The sequence below is a fragment of the Delphinus delphis genome, chromosome 4 (genome assembly GCF_949987515.2).
Source record: "Delphinus delphis chromosome 4, mDelDel1.2, whole genome shotgun sequence".
Lineage (NCBI taxonomy): Eukaryota > Metazoa > Chordata > Mammalia > Artiodactyla > Delphinidae > Delphinus > Delphinus delphis.
Window position 1 is genome coordinate 68,537,888 of NC_082686.1, and position 26,487 is coordinate 68,564,374.

A 26,487-nucleotide genomic window follows, 5' to 3' on the forward strand; every position below is an offset into this window, starting at 1 on the left:
GCAACTGCTCTTTGCTTTGGGGAGGGGCCTGGAGGGAGCAGGAGTGGGGCCTGGAGCCCTGGGTGGCACTGACCAGGCCTGGGACGTCTAAGTTCAAAGCCCTGGGGCAAGGCTGACCTTTCCCACTCTTTGTCGCTTAGGACCTTGTTGTCCTGCAAGTTGTTTCTTTACCACCAGAAGTTAAAATGGTGATCTTGACTCAATTCACTTTTTTCTTCTGTACATTTTCCTTAAACCTTTGTCATCTGCTATTTGCTAGCTGGCAAGGAGCAGAATGACTGGTCCCTAGCCTGTCCCCTCCCTCAGACCCCTGGATCTGTCTGCCGACTCAGCTGGACTCCCATGGAGTCTCTCTCTAATCCCTGCTGCTGCAGCTTAAACCCAGTCTGATCCACAGGCCCCCAACGTGGGGATCCTAGTGTCGGCATGGACCCCCATTCCTCTACCTGGATCTGTGGGAACTCAGTGGACATGCACACACACACACACACACGGCTTCCTCACCCATCCCTCCCTCAGAGTGGGCAACTCCTGCCTGGGTACCAGGCTGCCCTTGACCTGAGGAGTGTGCTCAGATGCAGAAGCCAAGATCTCAGATAAAAATAAAGAACTGCTTCAAACTGACTTCTTGTCATCCCTCATTCTCTTCTTCCCACCCTCTGAAGTCTTCTTTCTAGCATTACTGATAGAACACAGTCAGGGCATCCTGAATTAGCCCGTCCCTGCTGTGTGCAGGGGTGGTTGAGGGTGTCTGTCCTCTGAGGCCGGCAGGGTCCCTTGAGATGGAGGCAGCACCCCTACCACGGCCTCTGCTCACTCAGCCTGCGTGCTCCCACAGGAAGACTGGAATTAGCAGGGAGGTTCTCAGCACAGAGGGCAAAAAGACCATCACCTGGCACTCGCCAAAAAGCACAGGGATGGTTTCTGAGCGACTGGGCCAGAAGATGTGTTTCAACTGCCTGGGAAATGCAACAGATGCTGGAAGGTGTCTGACAAGCCTGTGCCCACCCAACTCCCCGGGGCTCCCCAGACAGGGCCAAGAGGCCCTGGAGGCTGTGTTTGGACCTTGAGTCCAGCCAGATGGGTCTGCTTCCAGCCTATACCAGCAAGGTCTGCCAAGGGGGAGGGAAGAAGGGGCTTCACCGCTCTGCTCCAAAGCCAAATCTGGCCTGCCAAGAGATGGTGGGGCCCACGGAGAAAGCCCAGGGCCGGAAGTCAGGCGCTCTGTCTCCTGGTCCAAAGTCAGGGTGAGCCCCCTTCCAACGATCCCTTCTGGGTAACAGGAGGGGCCTGGCCCAGTCCTCACACCCACAGAAGGCCCTAGCCCTGGACAGTGCGGCCCACACACTGCGCTGCCAGCTACTCACCATCCGTTTCATCTCCTTGGACACCTGGTTGCCACCCAGGTGGTTGTAGAAGGGACGCTCGGCCCCCCAGTGTGGTGGGTTGTGTCCGATCGAGTTGGTTCTCTGGCGATTCATCTTGGCAATCATGGCCTTCTCTTCTTTCTGGGAGAGCAACATAGATGCGTCAGCCCGTGGGTAGGGTCCATCAGGTGAGCCCAAGTAGGGAGTTTCTCATTCCTCCCAGGTGCCTGGCCAGGTAGGGGTCAAGACAGTACCTCCCTCCCTTCTCTGCACAGCCCGAGCCCTGAGGTCTGCCAAGATCCTAAAGCTCACCCAAGAAATCGTCCTAAATCCCTCCGAACTCCCCAGCGCCAGCCCTGGCTGGGAGCTGGGAGCCTCAGGTGGGAGCAGCAGAACAGCATGACGAGGTTTGTCTTGTTAGAAAGCCAAGGGGCATGGGAACATCTGTCGCTGGCATTGAATTTTAGATGTGGGCAGAGCCTGGGTCTGAAAGTGCTTGGGGGATGACGGACGGAGAGGAAACATGAGATTCCAATTTCCACCCCAAAACAGGCATGTTCTAGCAGAGCGGGTAGTAGGACAGGCCCTGCAGCTTCCGGACGTTTGGGTCATTAGAACATGAGATTCAAGGGCTGACGCGCACTGCACAAATACAGCAACGGGGCCTCAGCCAGCTCTCCACGTGCCAACCACAACCTATCTGTCCATCCATCCAAATGAGCTCGAGGTGGAGGGTTGGAGAGGCCCTGGGGGGACCTGGGTGGCCTTCCCTTCAACTCCCTCCCTGAGCCTGGGAAGGGAGCCGGCCAGATCAGAGGCAGAGGGGAGGGGACACAGCCTGCTTCAGCAGACACTGCTCTGAGTCGGGGCTGGAGGGGTGGGGGGTGTCCTTTTCTGTCTCCATTTCATCTTTTCTGAGCCACTTGTCAAGCTAGAAGAATCAAGACCCAGAGAACCCAGGGCAGAGGGTACCCCTTCAGCCTGGGCAGGGCAGGAAGGTGAGGCTCGAGGCGCTATGGGCCCAGCAGACAGGAGGAGTGTGGGAGGGGGCCTGGGAGGATTTCAGTTCATTTATACTCCAGCCGAACAACAAGCAAATGCTTTAAAATGAGTCGATTAAGCCACTAAGTGCTTTCCCCAGAGTCCCTAAATCCTCCCATCCCTCTTTCCGGATGTCTGTGGCAGGGCCTGACACCGCTCCCTCAGAGGCACCCCGTAGCCAGGTCCTGTGTGCTGGGATGTGTGGAGGGTGAGGTGTCCCTCTGATGTCCCTCTCAGGGTGGACACCTGCCTCAAAGAGCTCTGCCCACCTTGAAGAATCTACTTTTGCTGTCTCCAAGACTTTCTCTGAACTTTTCTCGCAGCTTAATTTTGTCTTCAGTCTAATTCCTTAGGACAGAAACAGGGAAGCTTTTCTCTATCAAAGGGCTCTGACCAATAGATAAATTCAATTGAAAGATTTATAAGTAAAAGGCATTTTAATTAAGGAAAAATGTAAAATATAACATGTTCTCATTTGCTTTAAAAATTAAGAACATGGAACGTGACACTATTAAAAATAGAACACTGAAGTCTGCTAATAATTCAGTTTTATATTTTGGCAAGTGTGGGCTGAGACAAAAGAAGGAAGAAGAAAGACTGGAAAGTGCAAGAGGGGAAAAGACAGAGTTTCAAGAAACAGAGGTATATAAGGACAGGCAGAGAGAGAGCGAGATCCACCTGGTTTAGGTAACAGACAAGGAACGAGATGGAAATAAAGGACATGGTATACACAGAGTTCCCTGATGCTTCTTTTCCATCTTGTGGCCTTCTGCTGTATTGTTACTAACCGATCTGAGGTGTGTTGCTTTTTCTGCAACAGAAGCAAAATGAAAACCTCCCCTCTTTGCCACCAGCCTTTACAAAGCCTCTGTAGCTCTCACGTCCTTCCTGAGAAGCGGGAACAACGACTGCATAAGAAATTCAGGACTTGCCTCAAGGAAAGAGTAAGAGGAGAAGGAAGCAGCAGGCTAAGCAACGTTCCTCCCCAAAGAATGAAGCCCTCCCACCCCCCCGCCCCCCACCCCAGCCCTCGGTCCCCGGACCCGCTTCTGGGTGCAGCGCAGGATGAGGAAGGTCTCGATACTGTGCTCTTTGAGGTAGGCGTTGCGCTCGCCCCCACCGCCCGGCTCCACTTCGTAGTCGCCGTTCAGGTAGTTGAGTGTGGCCTTGGTGATGTGGATGCGTCTACGGGTAGGGGGGGAAGCAGGGAGAGGAGGGCAGCAGACGTGAATTCAGAACCCCTGCTCCCGTGCAGAACCAAACTGTAAGCAACTCAGTCAGCATTCGAATCCCAGGGCCCCAAACTCTGACTCAAATGCTAACCCCTACCTGGATCTCTCAATGGACTGTATCCCTCCAACCTCAACAAGATGGCAAGGTGGGCTCCTCGCCAGCTCGTGTTCACCGAGACCACACCGCATCACATCGGCATCACGTTATTACAGGGATGTAACACATCGGCCTGCCGGGAGAGCACGGCCTCCGGTCTCACAAACTTTGCAAACCTGCTCAGGAGCCAGCAGTGGCTCCTGCTGACTGCAGGACTACGTCCAAATTCCCCAGCCTGGCATGCACGTCCTTAACACAGGCACTGTTTCTCCCACTGGTTCCTAAAAGGCCATCTGCTCTACTTGCATTCCCTGAAGTACTGTGTTTTCCTCTGCCTGTGCCTGTCCTCAGCCTGGCAGCTCCCCTGACCCTCACCTTCTTCACCTGCCCCCATCCTGCCCCGTCTGCCAGGCCAGTTGACCTTCCACCTCCTGGCCACCCCCGGAATTATCCAGGGGTCCTCCCTCCTCTAGAAGCCTACCCTGACCTCCTGTGTCTCACGACAGGCCGCCAGGTTCTATGTAAATATTTTCTGGGTGAAGACTGGGTGAAGGTTGGGGCCACGCTCCCTACAAGTTGCCATGTATGGCGTCAGTGCTTGGTTACTAGAGGAATTCCACTTAAATTCTGCCAACCCCAGGGCTGCAGCTACCCGGTCCTGCCCACCCTAGCCCTTTCCCCATGACAGCCACCTGGGTGGGCCGGGCGGGAAGCTGCCCTCACTCACTCACCCCGCCTTGCCTCCAGCCTCCATGTGGTTGGCCAGCGTGACGTCGTTAGACCAGACGTCGAACTGCCACTTCCTGAGGCCAAGGACGCCACAGTGCACTCGCCCGCTGTGGATTCCCACACGCATGTTCACGTTGACACCTGTCACCTCCCGGACCAGCCTAGGGATGGAGTAGGGGTAAGGCCGGGAGGGGGTCAGGGCCATGCGCAGAGAGGTCAGGGTGCGTGAGAAGGTGCAGGGGTCAAAGAGTCATTTCTCTCCAGGCCAGCCCAAATCCAGAGTCTGAGACTGCGCATCCTGAAGGGCAGGGCTGGGCCCTGGTGCCCAGGGGCTGAGGGTTGTGAGAGGCGCTGCTTCCCAGCTTGCCCGCAAGGTGGCGCAGTGCCTCACACTACGCCCCAGGCCCACTGCTTCTCCCCAGCGAGGGCACCTGAGCCAGCGCTACCCTCAGTCAATAATTAAGTTGTTCTGAAAATGCAAGCGCACGTTAGTGCCGATTTGAGTCGACAGGAAAGTTATAGTCACTCCAAACCCCACTCATGTAATTCTCGGATTTACCCACATTGCTGCTTCTTCGACATTAGCAGGATAATGGAGAAAAAGAGAACATAGGCCCTGCCCAGGAAAGATAGGGGAGCTGGGGCAGGTGCGGGGGACCAGGGGTGCTCCACGTGCTAGAAGACAGCGCCAACCCCATCACATGTACCACGCACGTATTCGGGGCGGGCCGCCTGTAGGAGGGGGAGTGGGATGGAAGCTCTACAGCTCTGGGTATGCGTCTGGGGCCCGGGGTCTGTGGAAAAGGGAGCCGGTGCTCTGGGGGGAGGGTCACAATGTGCACTTCTTGGGGACCTGGACCTTCCTTGGCTCCCTGGGGATGGACCCACTCAGCCAGCCATGGGGCCGGCAGTCTGACTTGGCCTGGTGGGCAGGACCACCGTGTGGGCTCCAGCTCTCACCCCACCCCACCACTGAGAGGCTGACACCTACCACAGGGAATATTTATGTCATCCATCTATTTCTCTCGTCCTGGGATCAACTCTGCAAATACCTCTGCTGGAGCTGTGCCTTCCATCCACAGGGCCTCTGGCCACTGGCTTAGGTTGATATCTCTCATTCTACCTTTTTGGCTTCACTCCAAGGCCACCTTCTTCATGAAGCCTTTCTGGGTCCTCCCAGTGAAATCAACTGCCCCCTCCTGGCCCCTCCCACCGCAGTTTGCCTCTCTTACCTGATGGTGTCCACTGGGCATGCCTGGTATCAGAGCAACGGGAGTCCTGGCCCCTCAACAGGCTCTGTGCTTCCGGGCAAGGGACCCCCTGTCTAGCCCGGGCACACAGGGGCACTCGGCAAACGCTGCCGAAAGGAACTGAGCCAAACAGGATGGACCCGGCCACCTTCTGGGCCAGTTACTCTGACCTCTGACCTTGCCCACTGTGGCTTTTCCTTTGCCCCACTCAGTCTACTTCTAAAGCTCCCAGTTTTGGAACCTGGACGCAATCTCTGGCCTGCTCCCTTGGCTGACCTGTAAGCTGGGCTTGTCCATGTTGCCTAATGACTGGGGCTCCTTCTGTGGTCAGCAGTGACCAAGCATCAGCCAAAGATCCTGGCTGCTACTGCCGGCAGGGAGGATGGACTTTCTTAAACGGGAGCACCTGTGTTTGCATCCACCTGCCTAGCAGTATTACCCTGGGGAGCCGTTTAGCCTCTGTGAGCCCAACCTTTCTCATCTGTGAAGACATGGGACTGGTGACTTCTACCCCTGGCTGGGTGGTTGTGAGAAGACATGAGGCCTGGGGTGCAAGGCCCTGCCATGGCACAGGGTACAGCACAGCCGCCAGCCAGTCCTCCTTTCCTGGAGGGGTGACTCCATACCTCCTGCTGCCCTGGAGTCTGCAAAGCCCTCCCTTCTTCCAGGACATGTCCCTCTGTGCAGAGCTTCCCAGGCTGCTGTGAGCACAGGAGCCCGGGAGGAGGCTCAGAGCCTGGAGGTGTGAATCTACCCTCCGGTGTGGCCAGGGTCCTTGGGAGGTGGCTTTGCCCCACTATTTCCCTGCTTCCATCAGTCCAACACGAGTCAGTTACTCGGGATATGGGACAGTCCCCCTGCAGACGGACGGTCCCACTGGAGATGGACAGTGTCCCCACAGGCGGGCAGTCACCCTGGAGACGGGCACTTACGAGATGGCCTCAATCATGTCCATGCCCATCTCCACGCAGCAGTGGGCATGGTCAGCCCTGGCTTCAGGCAGCCCTGAGACGCAGTAATAACAATCTCCCAGGATCTTAATACGTAAACAGTGATTCTCCTGGAAAGCAAATTAATTTTAAAAATTAAAAATAGTAGGAAAGAGAAGTGGGAGGGAAAGAAACAGGAAGCAAACAGATTCACCCCATGCCTGGAATAACTTGCCTTTTAGGGCAGCGAGCACAGACCCAGTGCCGGCATGAGGTGTGGCCCCAGCCTGGGGACAGGCTTATCGGGAGCCGTGGGGGACGGAGGACAGGCTGAGCCGCGCTCGAGAAGCATTCCAGCCACCCCAGGCCCAGGAACTCACTCTTTTGGCCACAGCTGAGGCCCAAGAAGAATACAGCTGGTCCAGTGTGGCAGCAAATGGGGCAGACTCATCAGGGTGAGAGGCCCCGAGCTGAGAGTGAGGGGCCCATCCCACTCCCAGCCCTGCGACACGCTCTGACTCCTGGTCTACGGTTCTACTAACAGTTTTATGACTCTCCTTTTATGAAAAGACTGAAGCAGAAGTGAGATATAACCAAAGCTCGCCTGACCCCCAACCTGAGATTTTTATCCAAGACATTTCTGCTAAGCCAAAGACAGCCACAGAGCGGAAGCACCCGCCCGCTGCAAGGTCACCCCTCAGGCCGCAACCGATGCATAACTGGGATTGAGATGGACCGCCATTAATCACCAATTCTGAGCTGTCCAAGTCTGCTTCCCAGAGGTTACTTCGTGAAGCTGGTACGCTGGGACCCAAGTATCTGTGCGCCCTGGACTCTCCTTCAAGGCCCTTCCAAAACCCAAGGGCAGAGCATGTCCCCGTTCACCTCGCCCACACTCGGTGATAAAATCAGTGAGGTGTGAGGCCCACCATCAATGCCCTTGGAGGCCCTTGGCACCGTCTCTCATCCATGATCTGCCTGGTGTCCTGTGACGGCCCAGGGGACGTGTCCACCTCTCGGTGGACACTGCAGTAAGTGGGCCCCGACATAGGACTCTCCAAAGGCACAGAGCATCGCTCAGAGCCACAAAGGCTGGGAAAGGACGGCAGAGTATAAACAGGGACTAACGAACGTGTGTCCCTCACCACTCCATGCCCGGGGAGGGGGTCACTTCCAATCTGTCCCAACGTGGAAGAGTCCTCTTTCCATAAGTCTCTTGGGTGACACACAGCTGTCTGCAGGCCAGTTGAGATTCAGACTCATTTATTATTTTTTTTTATCACTCTGGCCACCCTCATCAGCAACGTGGCTCTGTGGCACCGAATTTGCTCCTCCAAACACAAATTCCACAAATTCAGGGGTCAGGGCAGCATTTCCTGCAGGCCTCACCACCCCTTTCCACTGATGGAGGGCTTGCTCCCTTGCGACCGGTGACACTGTGAGCATCTCTGAGTGTGCGGCGGGGCTGACGTGAGGCGTGAGGACACGCAGCCACAGCCTGTACGGCCCCCCCTCCCCAGTCCCCGATGGCGGACTCTGCAGCACCCTACCCCAGGCGGCCCAGATCAGGCCACCCTTCTGGCCCCGGCTCGGGCACACGGGGTCCCCAGGGCAGTGGGCAGAAGGTGACTCACTGCAGCCAGCTTGTCGAAGCGGGCGAAGAGCTCGTTGAGGGTCATGACGAGCTCCTGGGCAGTGCACTGGGACGCCAGGCTGGTGAAGCCCTCGATGTCAGCAAACAGGATGCTAGAGAGACAGGGGGCAAGACCCCCGTGAGGAAGGAAGGTCAGGGGGACGCAGCTGGGGCCACCCTCCGCCTTAGGAGGGCTGCCAGCCAGCAAGAGTCCCGGGAGCTCCAAACGGCTGCTGGGGAGGGGAGAGAGAGAGCTGACGCTGGTGGTCTCTCCCAGCTGGTAGGGAAATGCCAGGCCAGCCCTCCTTTCTGTAACTCCCTGCACCCTCGCTCCCACCCAGGAGGAAAGGGGGGCCGAGGCGCGTGAGGCCGGGGGGCGTACGTCTGCCTGAGGCCATGCAAACAGGGCCTGCTCCCCTCACCCTCAGCCACCTCTCAGGCCTGCCCCCCGTTTGACCCCTGAGCAGCCCCCTCAAGGTAGCTGGGTCCAGGAGAAGGGTCTTTGGTTCACCTTGTCTGCAAAGTGTTTCAGGCCCTAATGGCGGCCGTACAGAGGTCTCACTTCCCAAACCCATACACAGGGAATCCAACCCCAGGCCCTCCATACCAAGGGAGTCCTCTAGAAGAGACAGAATAAAGAGGCCCAGGGAGGAGGGAGAGGAAGACACAGCCAGTAGGCGTCTCTGGAAGCCCCCCAACTTGTCCTGCCGGCTCCTTCGGCCTCATCCCCGGGGCCCTCGGGTGCACCCGCGGGTCCCTGCATCGCACGCTGTGATCTTTCATCTGTTCCCGAGACTGAACGTGTCTTCCTTTTCTTTCCAAACAGACTACGAGAGGTGAGGCCCCAGGGCCAGAATGTGTAAGGGCCCCAAGAGTTTTTTCTTAAAATGGACACAGAAATGCACTAACTCTTGTGGGTTGAGATGCTCCTGGTGGCTGGGCCCGGGGACTGGGGTTTCCGACCTGCCACCTCACTGAGCCCTCCAGGCAGCCCTGAAGGGGGGCCCGGTGGGCCCATCCCAAGATGAGGAGCCTTGGGGAAGAGCCACGGACGGTAGCTTGGGGGCTCTTCCCCACGGCCTCTGCTCTCTCCTCTGATCCACGCGGCTCCCGAGGCTCCGGACCGACAGTCTCGCTTCAAATTAGAGTGTAGAACTTAACATGCCTTGTCATTTTATTTGGAAAATGTGTGTTCATGCATTAAGCATATCTTTTCATTCTGCCATCTGACATCCGGGGTCTTCCTGACCTGGGGAGCCTGCCTCTCCCAGGCCAGCCAGTTCCTAGAGATGGTCAACCACTCGCCTTGGAGTCCAGAGCCTCCCACCCCAGTCAGGTTCCCACACCTGGCCCACCACTCCCCTGCCCTACTCACCCCAGGGACAAGTGCCAGGTAACTCGGACAGTCCTACGCCTCAGAGCCCACCGACATTATTCAAACTAGCCAATCCCAAGCCTGCTCACCCTGCCTCACCCATTCCTTCCTGCAGAAACCTCAACAGAGGCTCTAGCCCACGTTTCCCCTCACGCTGCCTCCTCACTGACCCCTGTGCTTCCCCGGGTGCCCCCCAGCCCATGGCGTAACGCATCCTCTCCCCTCGGGACCTGTGAGTAACAAACTGTCTTTTCAATGGCAGCCGTCTCCTGATCTGTTGGCCTCACCATACCTGGATAATAATAACACCTACATTTTAAAATAGTTGGACATTGTTCTAAGCACTTTACATGTATGAACTCATTTAAGCCTCACAACCACCCTTTGAGGTTGGAATCCTTTTCGAGGTAAGAAAACTGAGGCACAGAGAGGTCGAGTCACCTGCCCAAGGCCACACAGGCTCGTGTGGGTCCACAATCCAGGAGTTAAGCCAATAAGTACTATGCTGTCTGTTGGCCCCACAGTCATCTTAAATGAGTAAAAGCACAGGTCACTGGTCTGGCATTGTCTACGGGGCAGAGGGAGGGGGAGGGACAGGTGTGGGCTGCCGTAGGCGGGCAAGTACAGGACTCCATCGTGAGGGGACACGCTCTGCACCAGCTTACACGAGGGGAAGTGGGAGCGCATCTCGGGGCTTGGGCTAGGCAAGTACAAGAAAAGTACAGGAGGGCAGCCCCCAGGCCCCGAGCCCAGTCCTGTTTCCTGGCTCCGAGGCTCCTCTGGCCATCCTGACCCCAGTTCAGACCAGCAGACAAGTGCAGGAGGAAAGCCAAAGAGGGTGGGAGAAATGGGGGAGCTGGCAAGAGAGGAGACAAGTGAGGGCGACGGAAGGAAAGGTAAGGAGGAGGAGCAGAGAGGAGAGACTGTCAGCCCACAGGACTCAGAAACCAGACAAGCAGCTCCAGAGTGGCAGCCACGGGGCCGGGGCTCAGAAGATGAAAGGGAGCCGGAGCCCCCATCAGGCTTTTTTTGTTGTTTTTTTTTTTGCCGTACGCGGGCCTCTCACTGCCGCGGCCTCTCCCGTTGCGGAGCACAGGCTCCAGACGCGCAGGCTCAGCGGCCATGGCTCACGGGCCCAGCTGCTCCGCGGCACGTGGGATCCTCCCGGACCGGGGCACGAACCCGTGTCCCCTGCATCGGCAGGCGGACTCTCCACCACTGCGCCACCAGGGAAGCCCCCCCTCCCATCAGGCTTTGATGCCTGGTGTCTGGCAGACAGGCTCAGAACCCCGCCTGGGGGAGTCCGTTGGTATCCACACTGGTGAGAGAGAAGCACGTGAAGGGAAGCGGCCATGCTCCAGACGCTGACCCCGGCTCCCCAAGGACGTTCAGACCCCTAGCCCAGCCCACCAGCCACCTCCCTGGCTCTCAGTCTCTCAGGAGCCCCACCCCACCCGGGAAGAAGGGAAAGGTCTCTCCTGGTCTACGTGAAAGCACCATGACACAGTTGTTCTGGAAATTTCTTTAACTTAGATAATCAAAGCCAAGGGGAGTTGGGGTCAAGACAGCTGCTCCAGAGTCAAGAACACCTTTAGTAAGTATCAGTATTTCGAATGCAAAGCCGCAGGCACCAGGCCCAGCAGCTGTTCCACACTGGGTCCCAGGCTGCAGAGCAGAAGCCTGGCTTTGGGGGCTGATGAGACCCCCCCCCCCATGGTGGGAAGGAAAAAAAATCTCCAAACCCGGCAGAGGCAGGAACGCTACTGGGCAGGGTGACCCGCAGCACCAAGCCAGGGAGAAGAGGGCAGGAGGAAAAGCACGGGCCGCCCCTAGAAGCACTAGGCAGACGTGTGTGGACCAGGGCTCGGGGGCCTCGCTTCACTGAGCCCTGAGCCCTGCAGCTGCTTGAGCTCACCTAGCCACTCAGCCAGGATGGCCTCTGCCCGCCACGTGTGGACATGGGCAGGCCTGCAACCCTTCTCCTTCTCCACAGGGACCTGGCTGGGCCTAGGAGAGCACTTTCTCCACTGCAGCTTTCATCTGCTAGACCAGTGGTTCTCAGAGCTGGTGTCCATCAGAATCCCCCTGGAGCTTTTATATGGAGAAGTCCCAGAGCCCCATCCCCAGAGATTCGGACTTCATCGGCCTGGGGTGGGGCTCTGCTATTGATTGGTTTTGTTCTGTTCTGTTTTGTTTTATTGTAATCTTCCCTGGTGACTCTAATATGCAGCCAGGGTTGAGAACCAGGGTACTGGTTTAAATGTCACCTTCTCAAGGCTTCCTCCACCCTATTTAAATCTACAACCCCTCCCATATGGCTAAGTCCCTTATCTACTGTATTTTTCTCCATTGCACTTTTCACCATTTAATATTTATTATTGTTGTTGTTATTTATTATCATGCTCCTGTCTGCCTCTCCCCACTAGAATGTAGTCTTTGAAGGAGGGATTTTTTGTTGTTGTTTTGTTTTTGGCTGCATTGGGTCTTCGTTGCTGTGCACGGGCTTTCTCTAGTTGCGGCGAGCGGGGGCTACTCTTCGTTGCGCTACTCTTCGTTGCGGTGCGTAGGCTTCTCATTGCGGCGGCTTCTCGTTGCGGAGCACGGGTTCTAGGCACGAGGGCTTCAGTAGCTGTGGCATGCTGGCTCAGCAGTTGTGGATTGTGGGCTCTAGAGCGCAGGCTCAATAGTTGTGGCTCCGCAGCATGTGGGATCTTCCCGGACCAGGGCTTGAACCCGTGTCCCCTGCATTGGCAGGCAGATGCTTAACCACTGCGCCACCAGGGAAGCCCTGAAGTAGGGATTTAGTCTATTTCTTTCAATACCACATCCCGGCCCCTAGTACAGTGTCTGGCACACAGAGGAACTGCTCAATACACAGCACATAGTAGGTGCCTGTTAGTTTCCTAGGGCTGCTATAGCAAAGTACCACAAGCTGGGCCGCTTAAGACAACAGAAATTTATTCTGTCCCAGTCCTGGAGGCTGGAAGTCTGAAGTCAAGGTGTCGGCAGGGCCACGCTCCTCTGCGACTCTGGGTAGAACCCCTCCTTTCTTCTTCCTGCCTCCAGTGGTGGCTGTCAATCCTGGTGCTCCTCACCTTGCAGCTGTGTCACTCCAACCTGTCTCTGTCCTCATAAGGCGTTGTCCATGCGTATCTGTGTCTTTGCATGGCATTTTCCTCTTCCTATAAGGACACCACTTATATTGGATCAGGGGCCCACCCTCTCCAGCATGACCTCATCTTAACTTGATTTCATCCACAAAGACCCTATTTCCAAATAAGGTCACATTCACAGATACGAGGGGTTAGCACTTCAACGTATCTTTTAGGAGGGCACAGTTCAACCCACACAGTGTCTAATATATATTTGTTGAATGGAAGAGAATATTCATAGTGTAAAGCAAGGAAGAGGCAGGACCAGTAACTCTAGTAGCTCTTCCTTCTACCCCACTGGGCCTCTTGAGGTCCCAAGCACGTTATCTGAGACACAAGTGTGGGGAGCCCCGGGCCTGGCACCCAGCAGATAACCAGCAGTGTTCACGGGACAAACGGTAGAATAGTGATGGAGGCCAGGCATCTTCCTGATCTGTGCCAGAGGACATCGGAAACAACATCCGTGTGGACGGGACCTCCAGGTGCCTTAGAAAGCCTGACCCTCCGGGACTTCCCTGGTGGTGCAGTGGTTAAGAATCTGCCTGCCAAAGAAGGGGACACACGTTCGAACCCTGGTCCGGGAAGATCCCACATGCTGCAGAGCAACTGAGCCTGTGGGCCACAACTAATGAGCCTGTGCTCTAGAGCGCGTGAGCCACAACTACTGAGCCTGCGTGCCACAACCACTGAAGCCCACGCGCCTAGAGCCCATGCTCCACAGCAAGAGAGGCCACTGCAACGAGAAGCCCGCGCACTGCAACGGAGAGTAGCTCCCGCTCGCCACAACTAGAGAAAGCCCGCGCACAGCAATGAAGACCCAGTGCAGCCAAAAAATAAATTAATTAATTAAAATTTAAAAAGAAAACAAAAAGAAAGGCTGACCCTCCCTCCAATCTGCTGGGACCTATTCTTCCGTAAAAGAAGTTCTTTCGACAGCTACTGAGGAATCAGGGAGGGGCAGGTTGCTGGTTCCCTTCCTTCAGGTGTTGTGACAGCGACCAGCAGCCAGGGAGGAGGTTGCTCCAAGCAAGGCTTCTAGCTGGTGCGGAGCTGGGACAGGTCCCACGTCTGAGCCCTGCAGCCTCTGCTCCACGCTGGTGGAGACTCTGCCACCTCCACATTCCCCCACCTCCTGTCACAGGCAAAGTCACACTCCTCTGCCTCCTCGGGGGAGGATTCTGCTTCGTGTCTGTCACTTCTGGAGGCTCCTCTGTTTTACGAGGCTTACCCAACGGCAGGCTGTCTGTTCCGCTGGCCAACATTGCCTGATCCGCTCCTTGGTAATTCCGAAGGCCATTTTACAACAGCGCGGGGCCCAGACACGTGGCAAGGTACTAATTCGTCGATTAGCTCCCACTTGAGAGCTTGTCTTGGCAACGTGATCAGGTCCTCATGGTGGGTCTGCGGAAGCTGGGTAGGCCCACTCCAGCTGTGCGCTCCTCCCTAATTGCCTGCCGTCCATCACTCGTGGTCGCCTGCATTCTGTTCCAGAGGCAGGAGCGGGCAGGCTCTTCATCCCAATTACCACAACAGGCCCTTCAGCTCTGTCACAGCTTCAGCTCAGCCTTCCCACGTGCAGTTTTGGTTAAGTGCCTTTCCTCACTGTTGCTCCCTCTCACTGCCAACAGGCTCTAGGACTTATGGAACTGCCGGCATCTGATCCTGTTCCTGTGCAGAAGCCACATTCCATAGCATCTCTGAACAGCCAGGAGCTAGGGGCCTGGGCGGGCAGCAGCATGAGAACCCACCCGTCTGAACTCCAGCACTCCCTGCCTGGCACAGAGAGGGAACTTGAGAAATGCCAAGAAGCAAGCCATCCGTCCAGGTGGGCCCAGGAAGAGCAGGGGCCTGGGGAAACAGAGGTCATGGGGTGGGGGCCGGGAAGGGAGCATGGCAAGGTCTCAGCCCAACTCCTGGGACTGTGGGCCCAGAGGCAGCGGAAGGTTCTGGGGAAGCAGGGCAGGAAGTGCCCTGGAGGCCCCCGGTGTGTAGCTCGGGGAAGCCCAGCCACAAGCCAGGGGTCTCTTCCGGACCAAGAGGGCTGCCCCCTCAGCATCGCTCTATTTGCTCCAAGCCCTACCACCCAGAAAGCCACCCAGGTCCAGGCCCCTTGTAAGATAAAGGAGGGTCCGTGGGCCTCTGCCGTGCCCTAGGTGAGCAACACAGTCAGGTGTGGTCCTATTACCACCCGGCTGAGAATGGGCTCCAGACGACTGGGCGTTTTCTGAGGGGTGGTGGAAAACGATCAGCGGGGCATCTGAACTGGGAGCAGCCAGAGGACCAGCCTGAGGACACAGGCTGCGAGAGGCAAAGGGGGAAAGCCAGCGAGAGGATGCTGAACACACTGGGTACACATCCACCTACAGGGAGAATCTGCCCTGGGACAGCCGTGCCCTCTCCACTCCCACAGAGATGGGACACCTTCCTTCAGGAAGCAGAGGGTTCTGTGACAAGCCTGACCACCAGGACCAGGTCCAGGGGGTCTGGGATCAAGGTATGTCCTGGGATCCCCACTGCCGGCCTCAGGGCCTCCTGCCGACCCCATTCCAACGCCCCAGCGCCTCGCTCTTATTTCTGCCCACCGAATCCTACTCCCCCCACCCAGACAATGAAGCCTCCACGGCACTTGCAGCCTTTCTGTTTCCAGAGTCTGGGGAAACGCTTCCTAAAGGAGAAACACTGAAGGGAAGGGAACTGCCCCAGAACCAAGCCGCAGTCGGGACCTCTCAGTGGTGAGAAGATGGGTGCTTTTGATTTTCTTCTCATGCTGCTCTTATTTTCCACTTTTTCTATAAAGAACCTACATCCTTTGTATAATAAAAGTGTTAATTTTTAAAAGATGGAAAATAAATCACATTCTTCTTTCAGGCCTTCTGAAAGAAGATTCTAACCCTTCCATCTTCACGATGCCTTCTTTGACTCACCCTGCCCAGAATCAGCCTTCTTAGGTCTGAATTCTTATTAGAATCAGAATCACAAAGCACAACTGATTCCAGCTGTTTCCAAGACAGCCTGACATGTTTAACTGGTCAGTGACCCTGTGCCCCAACTTCTCTCTCTTCTAGTTTCCCCCAGGGCCCCCCATTTTGAGTCCAGAGCAGTGCTGGCTCCATTCCCCACTGATCCCCATTCTGTGTCCCAGGACAAACTCAGGTCTGTTGTCAAGACCCAATCCCAGGCAAGGATGCGAAGAAACTGGAACCTTTGTGCACTGCTGGTGCAGAGGTAAAATCGTGAACCACTACGGAAAACAGTATGGGGCTCTTCAAAAAGTCAGAAATAGAATTACCATGTGATATAGCAATTTCACTTCTAGGCATATCCCCAAAAGTTTGAAAGCAGGGACTCAAGGAGATATTTGTACACCCATGTTCATAGCAGCACTGTTCACAATAGCCAAGAGATGGAAGAAACCCACGTGTCCATCTACGGATGCACAGATAAACAAAATGTGGTAAATACATACAATGGAATATTATTCAGCCTTAAAAAAGTAAGGAAAACATGATACTTTCTATAACATGAGTGAACCTTGAAGACATTTAGTGAAATAAGCAAGACACAAAAGGACACATACTGGATGATCCCATTTAAATGTGGTACCTGGAAGTCGCCAAATACATAGAAAGTGGAATGGTGGTTGCCAGGGGCTGGGGGGAGTTGAGGAATGGGGAGTTAGTATTTAATGCGTAAAGAGTTTCAGTTCTGCAAGATGAAAAGACTTCCGGAGACGGATGGTGGTGACGGTTGCACAACAATGTGAATGTTCTTAATACCACTGAACTGCACCCTTAAAATGGTTAAAATGGCACATTTTATACTATGTATATTTTACCACAACGAAAATAATTAATTAATTGATTGACTGATTGAAAGAAAAGACCCAACCCCAGCGGCTCCAGCTGGGTCGTCAGCCATGTTCCCAGAGCACCCGGCTCAGCCCTACCTCACTGGTGAGGGCTGGATATTCCTTAAGGGGCGAGCATGGTGTCTTTTCCATCTCCTCTTGAGTCATGTGTGGCACACAGTAGCAGCTCAATCAATGTTTGTGGAATGAATGAGAGGATAATATAAGACCACTTATATCTATAATTGATACAGAAGATGACAAGAAAAGAATACTTTTCTTAATATCAAGCTGGAGACAGGAAAGCTGCATGTTTGTGGGCCACGCCTCTCGTCCATCTGCTGGCTGGGGACATGGGGAGGTAAACGTTTTCAGTCTCTGCCCACAGGGTGCACAATCGCCCACGGGTATCAGAGCATCGCAGACGTTGCGGAGTGGTCATTATAATTCAGAACCATGCTGTAGCTGAGCCAGACGCCCGGAGTGACCCGGGGACGCAGCCAAGCCCTTGAAGGAGACAGGAGAGGAGCCGATAACCTTAAAAGGGGGAGGCTGGGGAGAGACAGGGAAAGAAGGGGAGGGCGGGGGAAGGGCAGCCCTCCCCAGACTCTGCTACACCCACCCTGTGTAAGGCGAAGGTGTAACCTCACTTCCACCCCCGGGACAGCAGCTCCTCTGCCAGGCCCCCAGCTCCAGCCCCACAGGGCTCCTGGGTCTCTGAGAATGAGGCTCTCATTCAAGCCAGTGAGTCAAGACTGCACCCCGCCCCACCCCGGCACTCCTTCAGCAGAGGACCAGCGCCCCCTGGAGGAGGTGGCCTTCTCTCCACCCCCACAGAGAGCAGAGTCTGGAATGATCCCACCATTTGCAACCTGTAAAACCTAAGGGCTCCAGCGTTCTGGCCAATCAGGTACAGGTCTTTCTCATCCAGCAGGGACCCTTGCGGAAGCAGGGGACCCTTCAGTACCCTCTCAGGCCTGGCTGGGTGTTCCCTTCCTCCTGAAACCTCTGGGGTTACCTGACCTTGACTCTCACCTGGTAGCCTGCCCAGGAGCCTGCTCTGCTTCCGCAGGGCAGTGTGCAGCCACCTCCTGGGCCTGGTGCTTTACACACTGAACGCTGTAGCTGCCCTACCCTTCCAGCACCCCTGCAAGAAGCCCCAGGGCCCCCCTCCTACAGGCTCTGCTCCTCAGTGACTGAGAGGTGGGCTGTCTAGCACTGTATTCTGTCAGAATGCCAAGTCCATGTCGCCAGGTCACTACCCCGACTCCCCATGTGATGCATCCCCATTTTACTAATTAACCTGTTGTTTCTGTGTCCTCCCAAACAGAAGAGGAGCTTCCCCATGACAGAGACAGTGTCCCCCCCCACCCCCGCCATTGCCAGCACGGTCCTGCCTCTGGCTAAGTGTCTGAGAGCACAGCTGGTGATTCCCAGCGATGGAGGTAGAGGTGAAACCTCTGCTGAATGGATGAATGGAAGGACATCACCATTCCCATGTCACAGATGAGGAAACCGAGGCTTAGACTAGGTGACCTGCCCAAGTGCCCACAGCTACTAAGTGGCAGAGCGGGGAGTGAACTAGCCTGCTCAACACAGACACTCATCTTCCTCCACAATGGTGACCTCTTGGCAGGGGGAACCCGGTGGCACCTGGGTTCTGGCTGCATCAGTACCTTTACTCTGCTCCCTCATGTGGTACGTTCTCTGGGTGTCCCTTCCTCCAACCCCCATCTCCCTCCCCTCAGAGCAGAGCACCAGGAGCCCCCAGCCCAGAACAGCCTCCGCTGACATGTCCCGGAGGCCCTTGTCCCAGGAGTAGGGACAGCACGGCCCTCCTCTCACCCTGGCGCTGTGGCTGCAGCAGGGCCAGATGTCTGGGGGGAGGGGAGGGTAGGCAGGAGGGCTCTCAAGTCACAGGTCTGAATCCAGCCATGGCCCCAGCCCCAACTGAGCTGTCCAGCAAGGGGCTGAAACATCTCCACCCGACACATCAGACAGGAGAGGCATCTGGGGGGCTCCACGGGGGTCTTGCGGGTTCCTTGGCCTCTGGCCTGTCTCAACCCACAGCCAGTGGTGGCCCAGCACCAGAGCATCCAACAGGCCCCCCGGAATCCTAAGAATTGTATACTGTGCAATGATCCTCCTCGGGGCCTGGGGAGAATGAGGCCACGGAAAGTGATGGGCACCTGTCTGTCCCCCTTCCCTGCCCAGGCCAAACTCTCTGGCCACCCATTAGTCTCTTCTCTCCCTTAGATCCAGGCCCAAACTGTCACACCTCAGAGTTGATTTATTTTTCTTGTGGCCTTGCTCTCAGTGGGGTTAGAGAACAGCATGTCATCACCCTGTCTAAATATTACAACTCCACAGAGAATTGACAAATGTGACTCATCACCCTTCCACTCCAGATTGAGAATCCCCAGGCCTTTCTTTGCTGATAGGAGTGTCGTAATAATAACAGTAACAATAGCTGCTCCCAATTAGTGAACACTTGTTCTGTGCCAGATATTGTGCTAAGCGCTTTCCTCATATTATTTCATTTACTGTTTTTCTTTTTTTTTAAATAAATTGATTTATTTTATTTTTGGCTGCGTTGGGTCTTCATTGCTGCGCACGGGCTTTCTCTAGTTGCGGTAAGTGGGGGCTACTCTTCGTTGAGAAGCACAGGCTCTAGGTGCACAGGCTTCAGTACTTGTGGCTCGCGGGTTCTAGAGCACAGCTCAGTAGTTGTGGCGCACGGGCTTAGTTGCTGCGTGGCATGTGGGATCTTCCTGGACCAGGGCTCGAACATATGTCCACTGCATGGGCAGGCGGATTCTTAACCACTGCGCCACCAGGGAAGCCCTTCATTTCCTCTTTAACAAACCCTGTTAAGTAGGTACTTTTCCTATCCTATTATGCAGATGAGGAAACAGGTTCAGAGTGGCTCAATGCCTGTAACTTGCCCTGGCCACACAGCAGAGCCAGAATGACATGAAGGGCCGCCTTGCCTAGGGCCCCAGGGCTAACCACTGGACCCTGAGCCAAGCCCCAAAGTGCATTTCTACACTGTGATGTCATCCCTCCACCTCCTACTCAACCCCCAACCCCAGCCAAAGGTTCAGCCCAAAACCAGAGACCAGAGCAAGCAATGTGTTTCCACCAAGAGCAGCACGCGGAGGCTGATGAAACAGGGAAGGGGCCCCAGCGGGATATTTGCATATGATTGCTTGCGGCTGGGCTCTGATGTGTACCAGCCACCCCTAGTCCTGGCAATTTCAGAGCCAGAATTATGTCTGTCCCCGTGAAAATGATGGCCTCTTAGCTCTTCTGTCCTTTCATCTCTTTCCTGATTGCTCTTATTGATCCTGAGCGCATTCTAGAACAGACAATCCCCACCCCCCATGGCTGGGTCTGATTCTGATTCTTGCCGTGCCGATGCTCTAGCCACTCTTGTGATTCTTGTATTGACCCGAAGTCACAGCCTTTGTGGGAGTGGAGGGGGGAGGGGGTGTCACCCAGAAGGTGGGCCACTCTGTAGGGCAGTCACTGCGGAAGAGGCCTGAGTCAGCCTCTCTGACCAAACCCTTTTGCTGGAGGGCTGTGGGCCCAAGAGCCAGCACCAGAGGGACGGGAAGTGAGACGAAGCCCCCCCATTTGGGAGGACAGAGGGGTGAGAGGGCAAGGTACTGGACAGAGATGCAGAGGAGGCCAGACGTGGCAGCCGTGCCAGCCAAGCCAGGCTGAGAACCTGTGCCTTGAGCGCCAGACGGTTCCTGAGTGGTGAATTTTCTGGATTTCCTTTGGGTTCCACTTTTTAGTTTAGTAAATCTGCTGAAAGCTCTGCTGTGCTAAGAGCAATCAAGGAAAGCACCTTCTGTCCATGCTCTGCCTGGAACAGAGCCATGCCAGGGCCAGCGGCGTGGTGAAGACGGAACCGAGAGAGAAAATTCCAAAGGGCGGAGCTCAGGGGTTTGTATGTGCTGGGACCACCTGGCGGGTCACTCCTTCCCACCTGAACTTTGGACCTCTGGGACTTGTTCTGATAAAGAAGGCTGTTTCTTTACAGGTCCTAAGGTGGGGCCCCCCAGATTTGAGGGGCAGCCAGCAGACAGGAAAGGCCCCGTGGCTCCTGAGTCGCACACACGCAGGTGGGAAGCCAAACCTCTCTCCTCCTCTCCTCTGAGTCCCCTCTTCCCTGAGGGCTCCTCAAGCCTCCTTCCTACAGAGTCGTCCACAAACCCCTTCTGCTGGCGTATGAAATAAATCTGTCAAGTAGTCAGACCAGGTAAAAACTCCAATACCAAAACGCTTTCTGGGGGCGATTCCCTCACTTAACCAGTCATGGATCTTGGACAAGTTAATCTCTGTGCCTGTTTATTCACCTGTTAAAAGGAGGTAATAATAATACCAACCTCTTATATTTGTTGTGGGGATTAAGCGAATATACAAAAGCGCTTAGAACAGTGCTTGGGTTAAAGAAAGCTCTATACAAGCGTTAACTATTGCTAGTGATTATTCCACCACGTGAGGACAGAGGCAGATGTGACGAGCCGAGGACGGAGACCTCGCATCAGCACCACCTACCGAGGCCTGGACCCCACCTCCCTCTTGAGATGAGCCCGCAGCCCCTCGGGACACCTCCTCGGCGTGGAGACTCGGCCAGGGCAGCTTTCTTCCTGAGAGTCCGAGGCTGCTGCTGGCCACGCTCTCCCTGCCTGACAGTGGAGTGTGGGTGGGCGTCATGGGGCTGGGATACTCTGAAAACTGAGGACAAATATATTGTCCAGGTACTATTTTCTCCCAAAGGCTTCAAATCTGTCTTGGGAGTTGGATGGAGGACACACGGGCAGAATCGGCAGTGTCGGATTCCAGGGCACCCTGGGGACTGGGCAGCTCTGTCCACTCTGCAAGACAACACATGCCCTCCCCACTCCTGCTGCCATCAGCCTCACCTCGAATGTGTGTATTTGTGTGTGCGTGCACGTGCACCCACGCACAATAATTTGTATTATTCTCTTTAACCCAAACTTGAAAATTCAGCCCAAACCTCCAAAATGTCCTCTTTACACCAACCTTAGAGGACTCATGGGTCCTAGGAAAACTCGCCCAGGGAGGAAGCAACCCTCTCGAAGGCAAACGCAGCAGCTCCTTTTCTGGGCATGTGGGAGAATTAGCAGGCTCTCCAGGAAGCCATGCTGGATGAAGGCCACTGCATCGCTTCATGTCCCCGTGGAACACAGAGGCAGATTTTGCACTCTGTTAATCTACATCTGTTTGCTCGTCCCTGCTGTCAGAGCTTCCGTCTAGGGAAGCCACAAACACGCACTAAAAGGAGCGTGGGCTTCAAGGTGGGCCGACCTGGGCACACACCGCTTTACCACTCCTGGCTGAGTGACCTTGGCCGGGGGGTCTTAGCCATTCTGAGCTCAATCTCTAAACAAGGGATGTTAATAAGGGTCCCCACCCTGCAGGGTTGTCAGCCTCCTGACAGGATTAGCAGTGAGGTGGATAATGCCTGGTACAGTGCCTGGCACACACTGGCTTAGAAGGCATGGAGGCTGCTGGATGGTGGTGAAGATTGAGACAATGATGGTGACATGTGGGTCCCAAGTCTGTACTTTCTGTCTCCCTTGTTAGGCTAGGAGTTTCCCCAAGAGCTGGTGGTGTTGCTTTCTCCTTCCTCCTCCTTGCTGCAGCCTCACCTCCTCCCCACCAATACTAATTCACTTAACAGACCTAGAGGGGCAGGGCTGGGGTGCCCCAGACAACACACGTTCCAAAGCCACCAGACCACCCCGTTGGGCTGTGCCCTCGTGAAGGGGAGGGAAGGGACATGGCACTTCTTTTGGGGTTCAGTCTTCCCACCCTGCCTTTGCCCCCCAGCCTCACCCCTACCTCACGTTGTCATGTTTCTGGATGTAAATTTTATGGAACATCATATCCTCCTGTTTGGCATTGATGTCTGCTTTCATCTCCATGGCAACGTGACGGGGAAGGACAGACAGCAGGAGCCGCTCCTGGGGAGGGAAGCAGATGCTTTCATCACAGCTCCTCCCCCTGCCTGGCAGTCCCCTCCCCTCCCCAGGCTTCACTCCTCCCCACCTGAGCCCCCACCCACAGGGCCCTGGAAAACTTTTCAGGCTCTCCGGAAACTCATGGAGCTAACGCTTGTATGTGCTGGGTATGGAGTCAGGCCCCAGGGCTACCTGGCCCCCATCTCCCTGGGACAGCTCCTGGTTCTTCCGCGTACCTGGGGAAAAGTACTCCTGGTGAATCTGTAGTACCAGGCACCTGGGGTCAGAATCCTGGGTGTCACCTGAGACTTTGGGCAAATGACTGAACTTCCCTGAGCCTCCAGTTCCTCATCTATAAATAGGGATGGGGTTGTTGGGAGCTCTCGATGAGATGCGTTCAGTCACCAAATATTCACTGAGCACCCCCCATGTTCCTGGCGTCATGCCGGGTGCCAGGAGTGATAACCGTGAACAAGACGGGCAAAGTTCCTCCTTCACAAATTCCCAGTCTTGTGGGGCTACAGGTACTACAGGGCACTGAGCAGGGTGACCTGACGCAGGCTGGGGAGAAGCAGGGTGGTCACAGAAGGCTTCGTGGGCACCAGAGGATGACCTGTGAAGGAGGGGGCTCCATTTCGACGTAGGGGATGGTGGCCCAGGAGGATGGGAAAGCTTGCTGACTGAGAAACCAAGAAATTAAGACCGGCTGAAGGGGAGGTTGGAGAAAAGCCAGGAGAGGGGCCAGGGCCACCCTGTGAAGTTGGGTAGGGTCACGGCAGCCCTTGATGGGGTCTGGACTTGGCCCCCTTTCTGTGTTCTCCTCCAGGGCCTGCCTGCTCCAAGAGGTCCAACCTCTACCTGCACCCTCTGTAGCCCCCTCCCCACACCAGGAGCTCTGCCAGGCTCGCTCACGAATCCTCTCATCTGGAGCCTTTCCTCCTGGCGGTCTCCAGCCATCCTCATTCTCTCTCCACTCCTTCAGCACCGGAAGCTGGGCCGCTCTCTCACGTGGCCCTAAGACTCTTCTGCTGCTCCCCTCCCTCCTCCTGGCCTCTGGGAGCAAGGTTTCCATCAGCGCCTCCGCTGCTCACCTCCCACACCCACTGCCTCGGCCGGCTGCCCGCCTTATGTCTTGCCACCAGCAGATGACATCATGCCCACACCATGCTCACCATGCCCCCGATGGTCCTTCTTCTCAAGTTCCCTGCCTTTGTCCATGGCACCCCCGTCCTGATCACGAAGGTCAAGGCCTTGCTCCTCAACTAGAATCACCATCCTCAAGTACTGCTGCTAACCTACCTCGGGCTCAGCCCTCTCCCAGGAGGAGGGTCCTGGCTCCAGCTTCCAGCATCCCCTTGCCACCCTGGGCCTTCTTATAGACCCCCTGATCACTCTGCATTTCAATGTCCATGGTCTGTTACTGGGGTCTCCCTGAGGGTGGGAACTGCGTCTTGTTCAGCTCCAGAGCTGACAGCCTTATGCTTAGGAAACTCTAGTGGACTAGTGAGGAATGGTGCTCTCTGTGGGCTGGGCTGGCCACCCCAGACATCAGTGCACACGGCCATTAAAGGCCGTTTCGTATTTACTGAACTCTCAGTGAACAGCTCCTGGTGATAAAAATATCAATACAAGCTAAAGGACAATTCTGTGGAAATACAGGATGACTGGGAGAAAGTGTGCTACGAATTGTATAGATTCATGAGAGACCTTCCTACATTTATAACTAGCCCTGGGGCTGAGGGCCAGGACGAGCGGGAAGGGGCTGGCTGGGGAACAGTGCTGAGTCCCCTCATCAGGGGGCACCTGGGAGCATCCTCAGATCTAAGAGCATCCTTTCCTGCAGAGGGCAGGGGAGGCTCGACTCTGGGCCCCGGCTCGGTGAGGAGTGCCTGTCCCCTGGAAGCATGCCTCCCCTCCCCAGTACCTTGGTCTGAAACATGGTATGGCAAACATATTTTCTCCCCCAAATCCCTGTGGAATTTCTGGAATGTCCAGCCTGGCCAGGGCCAGTGCAAGTAAACTGTGAGGCATTGTAAATGCTAATTTTTTTTTTTTTTTTTTTTTTTTTTTTGCGGTACGCGGGCCTCTCACTGTTGTGGCCTCTCCCGTTGCGGAGCACAGGCTCCGGACGCGCGGGCTCAGCGGCCATGGCTCACGGGCCCAGCCGCTCCGCGGCATGTGGGATCTTCCCGGACCGGGGCACGAACCCGTGTCCCCTGCATCGCAGGCGGACTCTCAACCACTGCGCCACCAGGGAAGCCCTGTAGATGCTAATTTTACTGGAGAAGGGACAGGACCCAGGAGTGAGGGGGAACATTCCCTAATCCAGAGGGGAAGGAAGGTATCCTGATCTCACGTGAGAGATGCTGGGGTCTGGAACAGGGATGAGAGGGGGGCTTTTGAGGCAGGTAGGAGCTTGGGGGTGAGCAGGGTGCAGAGAGGTGAGGTAAGCTTGTCAAGAAGAGACAGTGGGAAGACTCAGGGACACCCCTGGGGACAGGTTTCATTCAAGAGGCTGGACCTGGAGCCCAGATGGGGCTAAGAGAGCACATGGGAAGGCCAGGCCTCAGACTGGACAGCCTGAGCTGGGGACTTAGCCAGGCACAGAGGCCGGGCGCGGGGCTGGAAGGGAAGCAGGGGCAGATGGTGACTGGGGGAGGGCCTGGAGAGGCTCAGCAGAGCTCTCCCCCCAGCACAGCCATCTGGATGTCACCAGCCGTGGGCTGAATCCAGACAGAGGCAGAGAGGCCCTCACACTGTGGGGTGTTCACAGCGCACACGCCGTGCTGGGCGGGAGGGCACAGATGACTACTGCCGTCCAGGCCTCCGGTTCCCTGTCCTCACGATTGAAGGCAGACCTCCGTGTTTACACCTGTCGTCGGCCGACACGGTGTGCAGCACAGAAGAGGACTCCTCCTCCAGTGTTCGTGCAGGGTTTGGCAAGACACGAACCTAAGAAGAGAGGGAGGCCCCTCCGCTTTGGAGTAACCTTATCTCTGAGAGCCGGGACAAGTCCAAGGCCAGTGGGAGTCCCAGCACCCTGCTGACCTGCCCACTCTCCCCCGGGGTCTCCCTCCGGGCCTGCTGTCTGGGAGCCATGCACAGTCTCAGAGATCCCAACTTCTATCTGGTTCACACACAGGAGAAGACACAGTGGTGAGCCAGCCAGACCTGAACCCCAAACAGGACACCCCCAGGATGCCAGGTAGGGAACCCTGACAAGTCCTCAGTCCTTGCCCCGCCTCAGCCAGAGGAGTACACAGGGGCAGGTCCCTCTGCCCGGGGCTCACGGGGAGAAGCCCCCGAGTCTGTGAGCTGCATGAATGGCCTGCCTCCCGGCCCAGGAGTCTCCTGAGGGTGAGGGTTAGGGTGAGACACAGTCGTCTTCCTTTCTCTGAACTGACCAAACCCCAGAGATCATCACAGAGGAAGTGCCTAGTGAGGGTGTCACAGGGGCTGACAGCTTGGTCTCCTCTCCTCCCCCCTCCCCCCTCGCCTGGCGGGCACCTTGATCCCAGGAGGGAATGCTGATGCTCTCACCACCCCAACTCATCAGCCCCGGGGGAGAGGCGGAGGGCTGCTTCCTGCCGCCCGAGCTGCTTGGTTTGCTTGCAAACCCCAGGGAGACTGAGGACGCAACAGGCAAGGGCAGGGCTAGAGCTGGTGCTCCAGAGCCGCCCCTAGAGCATTCCCACAGAGCCAGGAACGCTGGGCTCCCTCCAGGGGAAACGTTCCCCATAGGCTGGGCACCCCCCCAGGGAGGCGGGGCTGGACAGCTGCCCTGAGCACAGCTGGTGGGCAGGCAGCAGCTGGGCCGAGGCAGGCTCCCTGCCAGCTGT

At 56.0% G+C, this 26,487-nt stretch overlaps 1 protein-coding gene across 1 annotated transcript in view; it reads right to left on the bottom strand.

The window, feature by feature from the left end:
• ADCY5 (adenylate cyclase 5) overlaps nucleotides 1-26,487 on the bottom strand; it is a 154,892-nt gene that overhangs the window by 42,031 nt on the left and 86,374 nt on the right. Inside the window, exons 3-8 of the mRNA XM_060010774.2 lie at nucleotides 22,530-22,651; nucleotides 8,280-8,391; nucleotides 6,649-6,776; nucleotides 4,469-4,627; nucleotides 3,452-3,593; nucleotides 1,368-1,508 (exon numbers count right to left, since the gene is read on the bottom strand). Of these exons, the coding sequence (XP_059866757.1) occupies nucleotides 1,368-1,508; nucleotides 3,452-3,593; nucleotides 4,469-4,627; nucleotides 6,649-6,776; nucleotides 8,280-8,391; nucleotides 22,530-22,651 (804 nt within the window). The remainder of the gene's footprint in view (nucleotides 1-1,367; nucleotides 1,509-3,451; nucleotides 3,594-4,468; nucleotides 4,628-6,648; nucleotides 6,777-8,279; nucleotides 8,392-22,529; nucleotides 22,652-26,487) is intronic.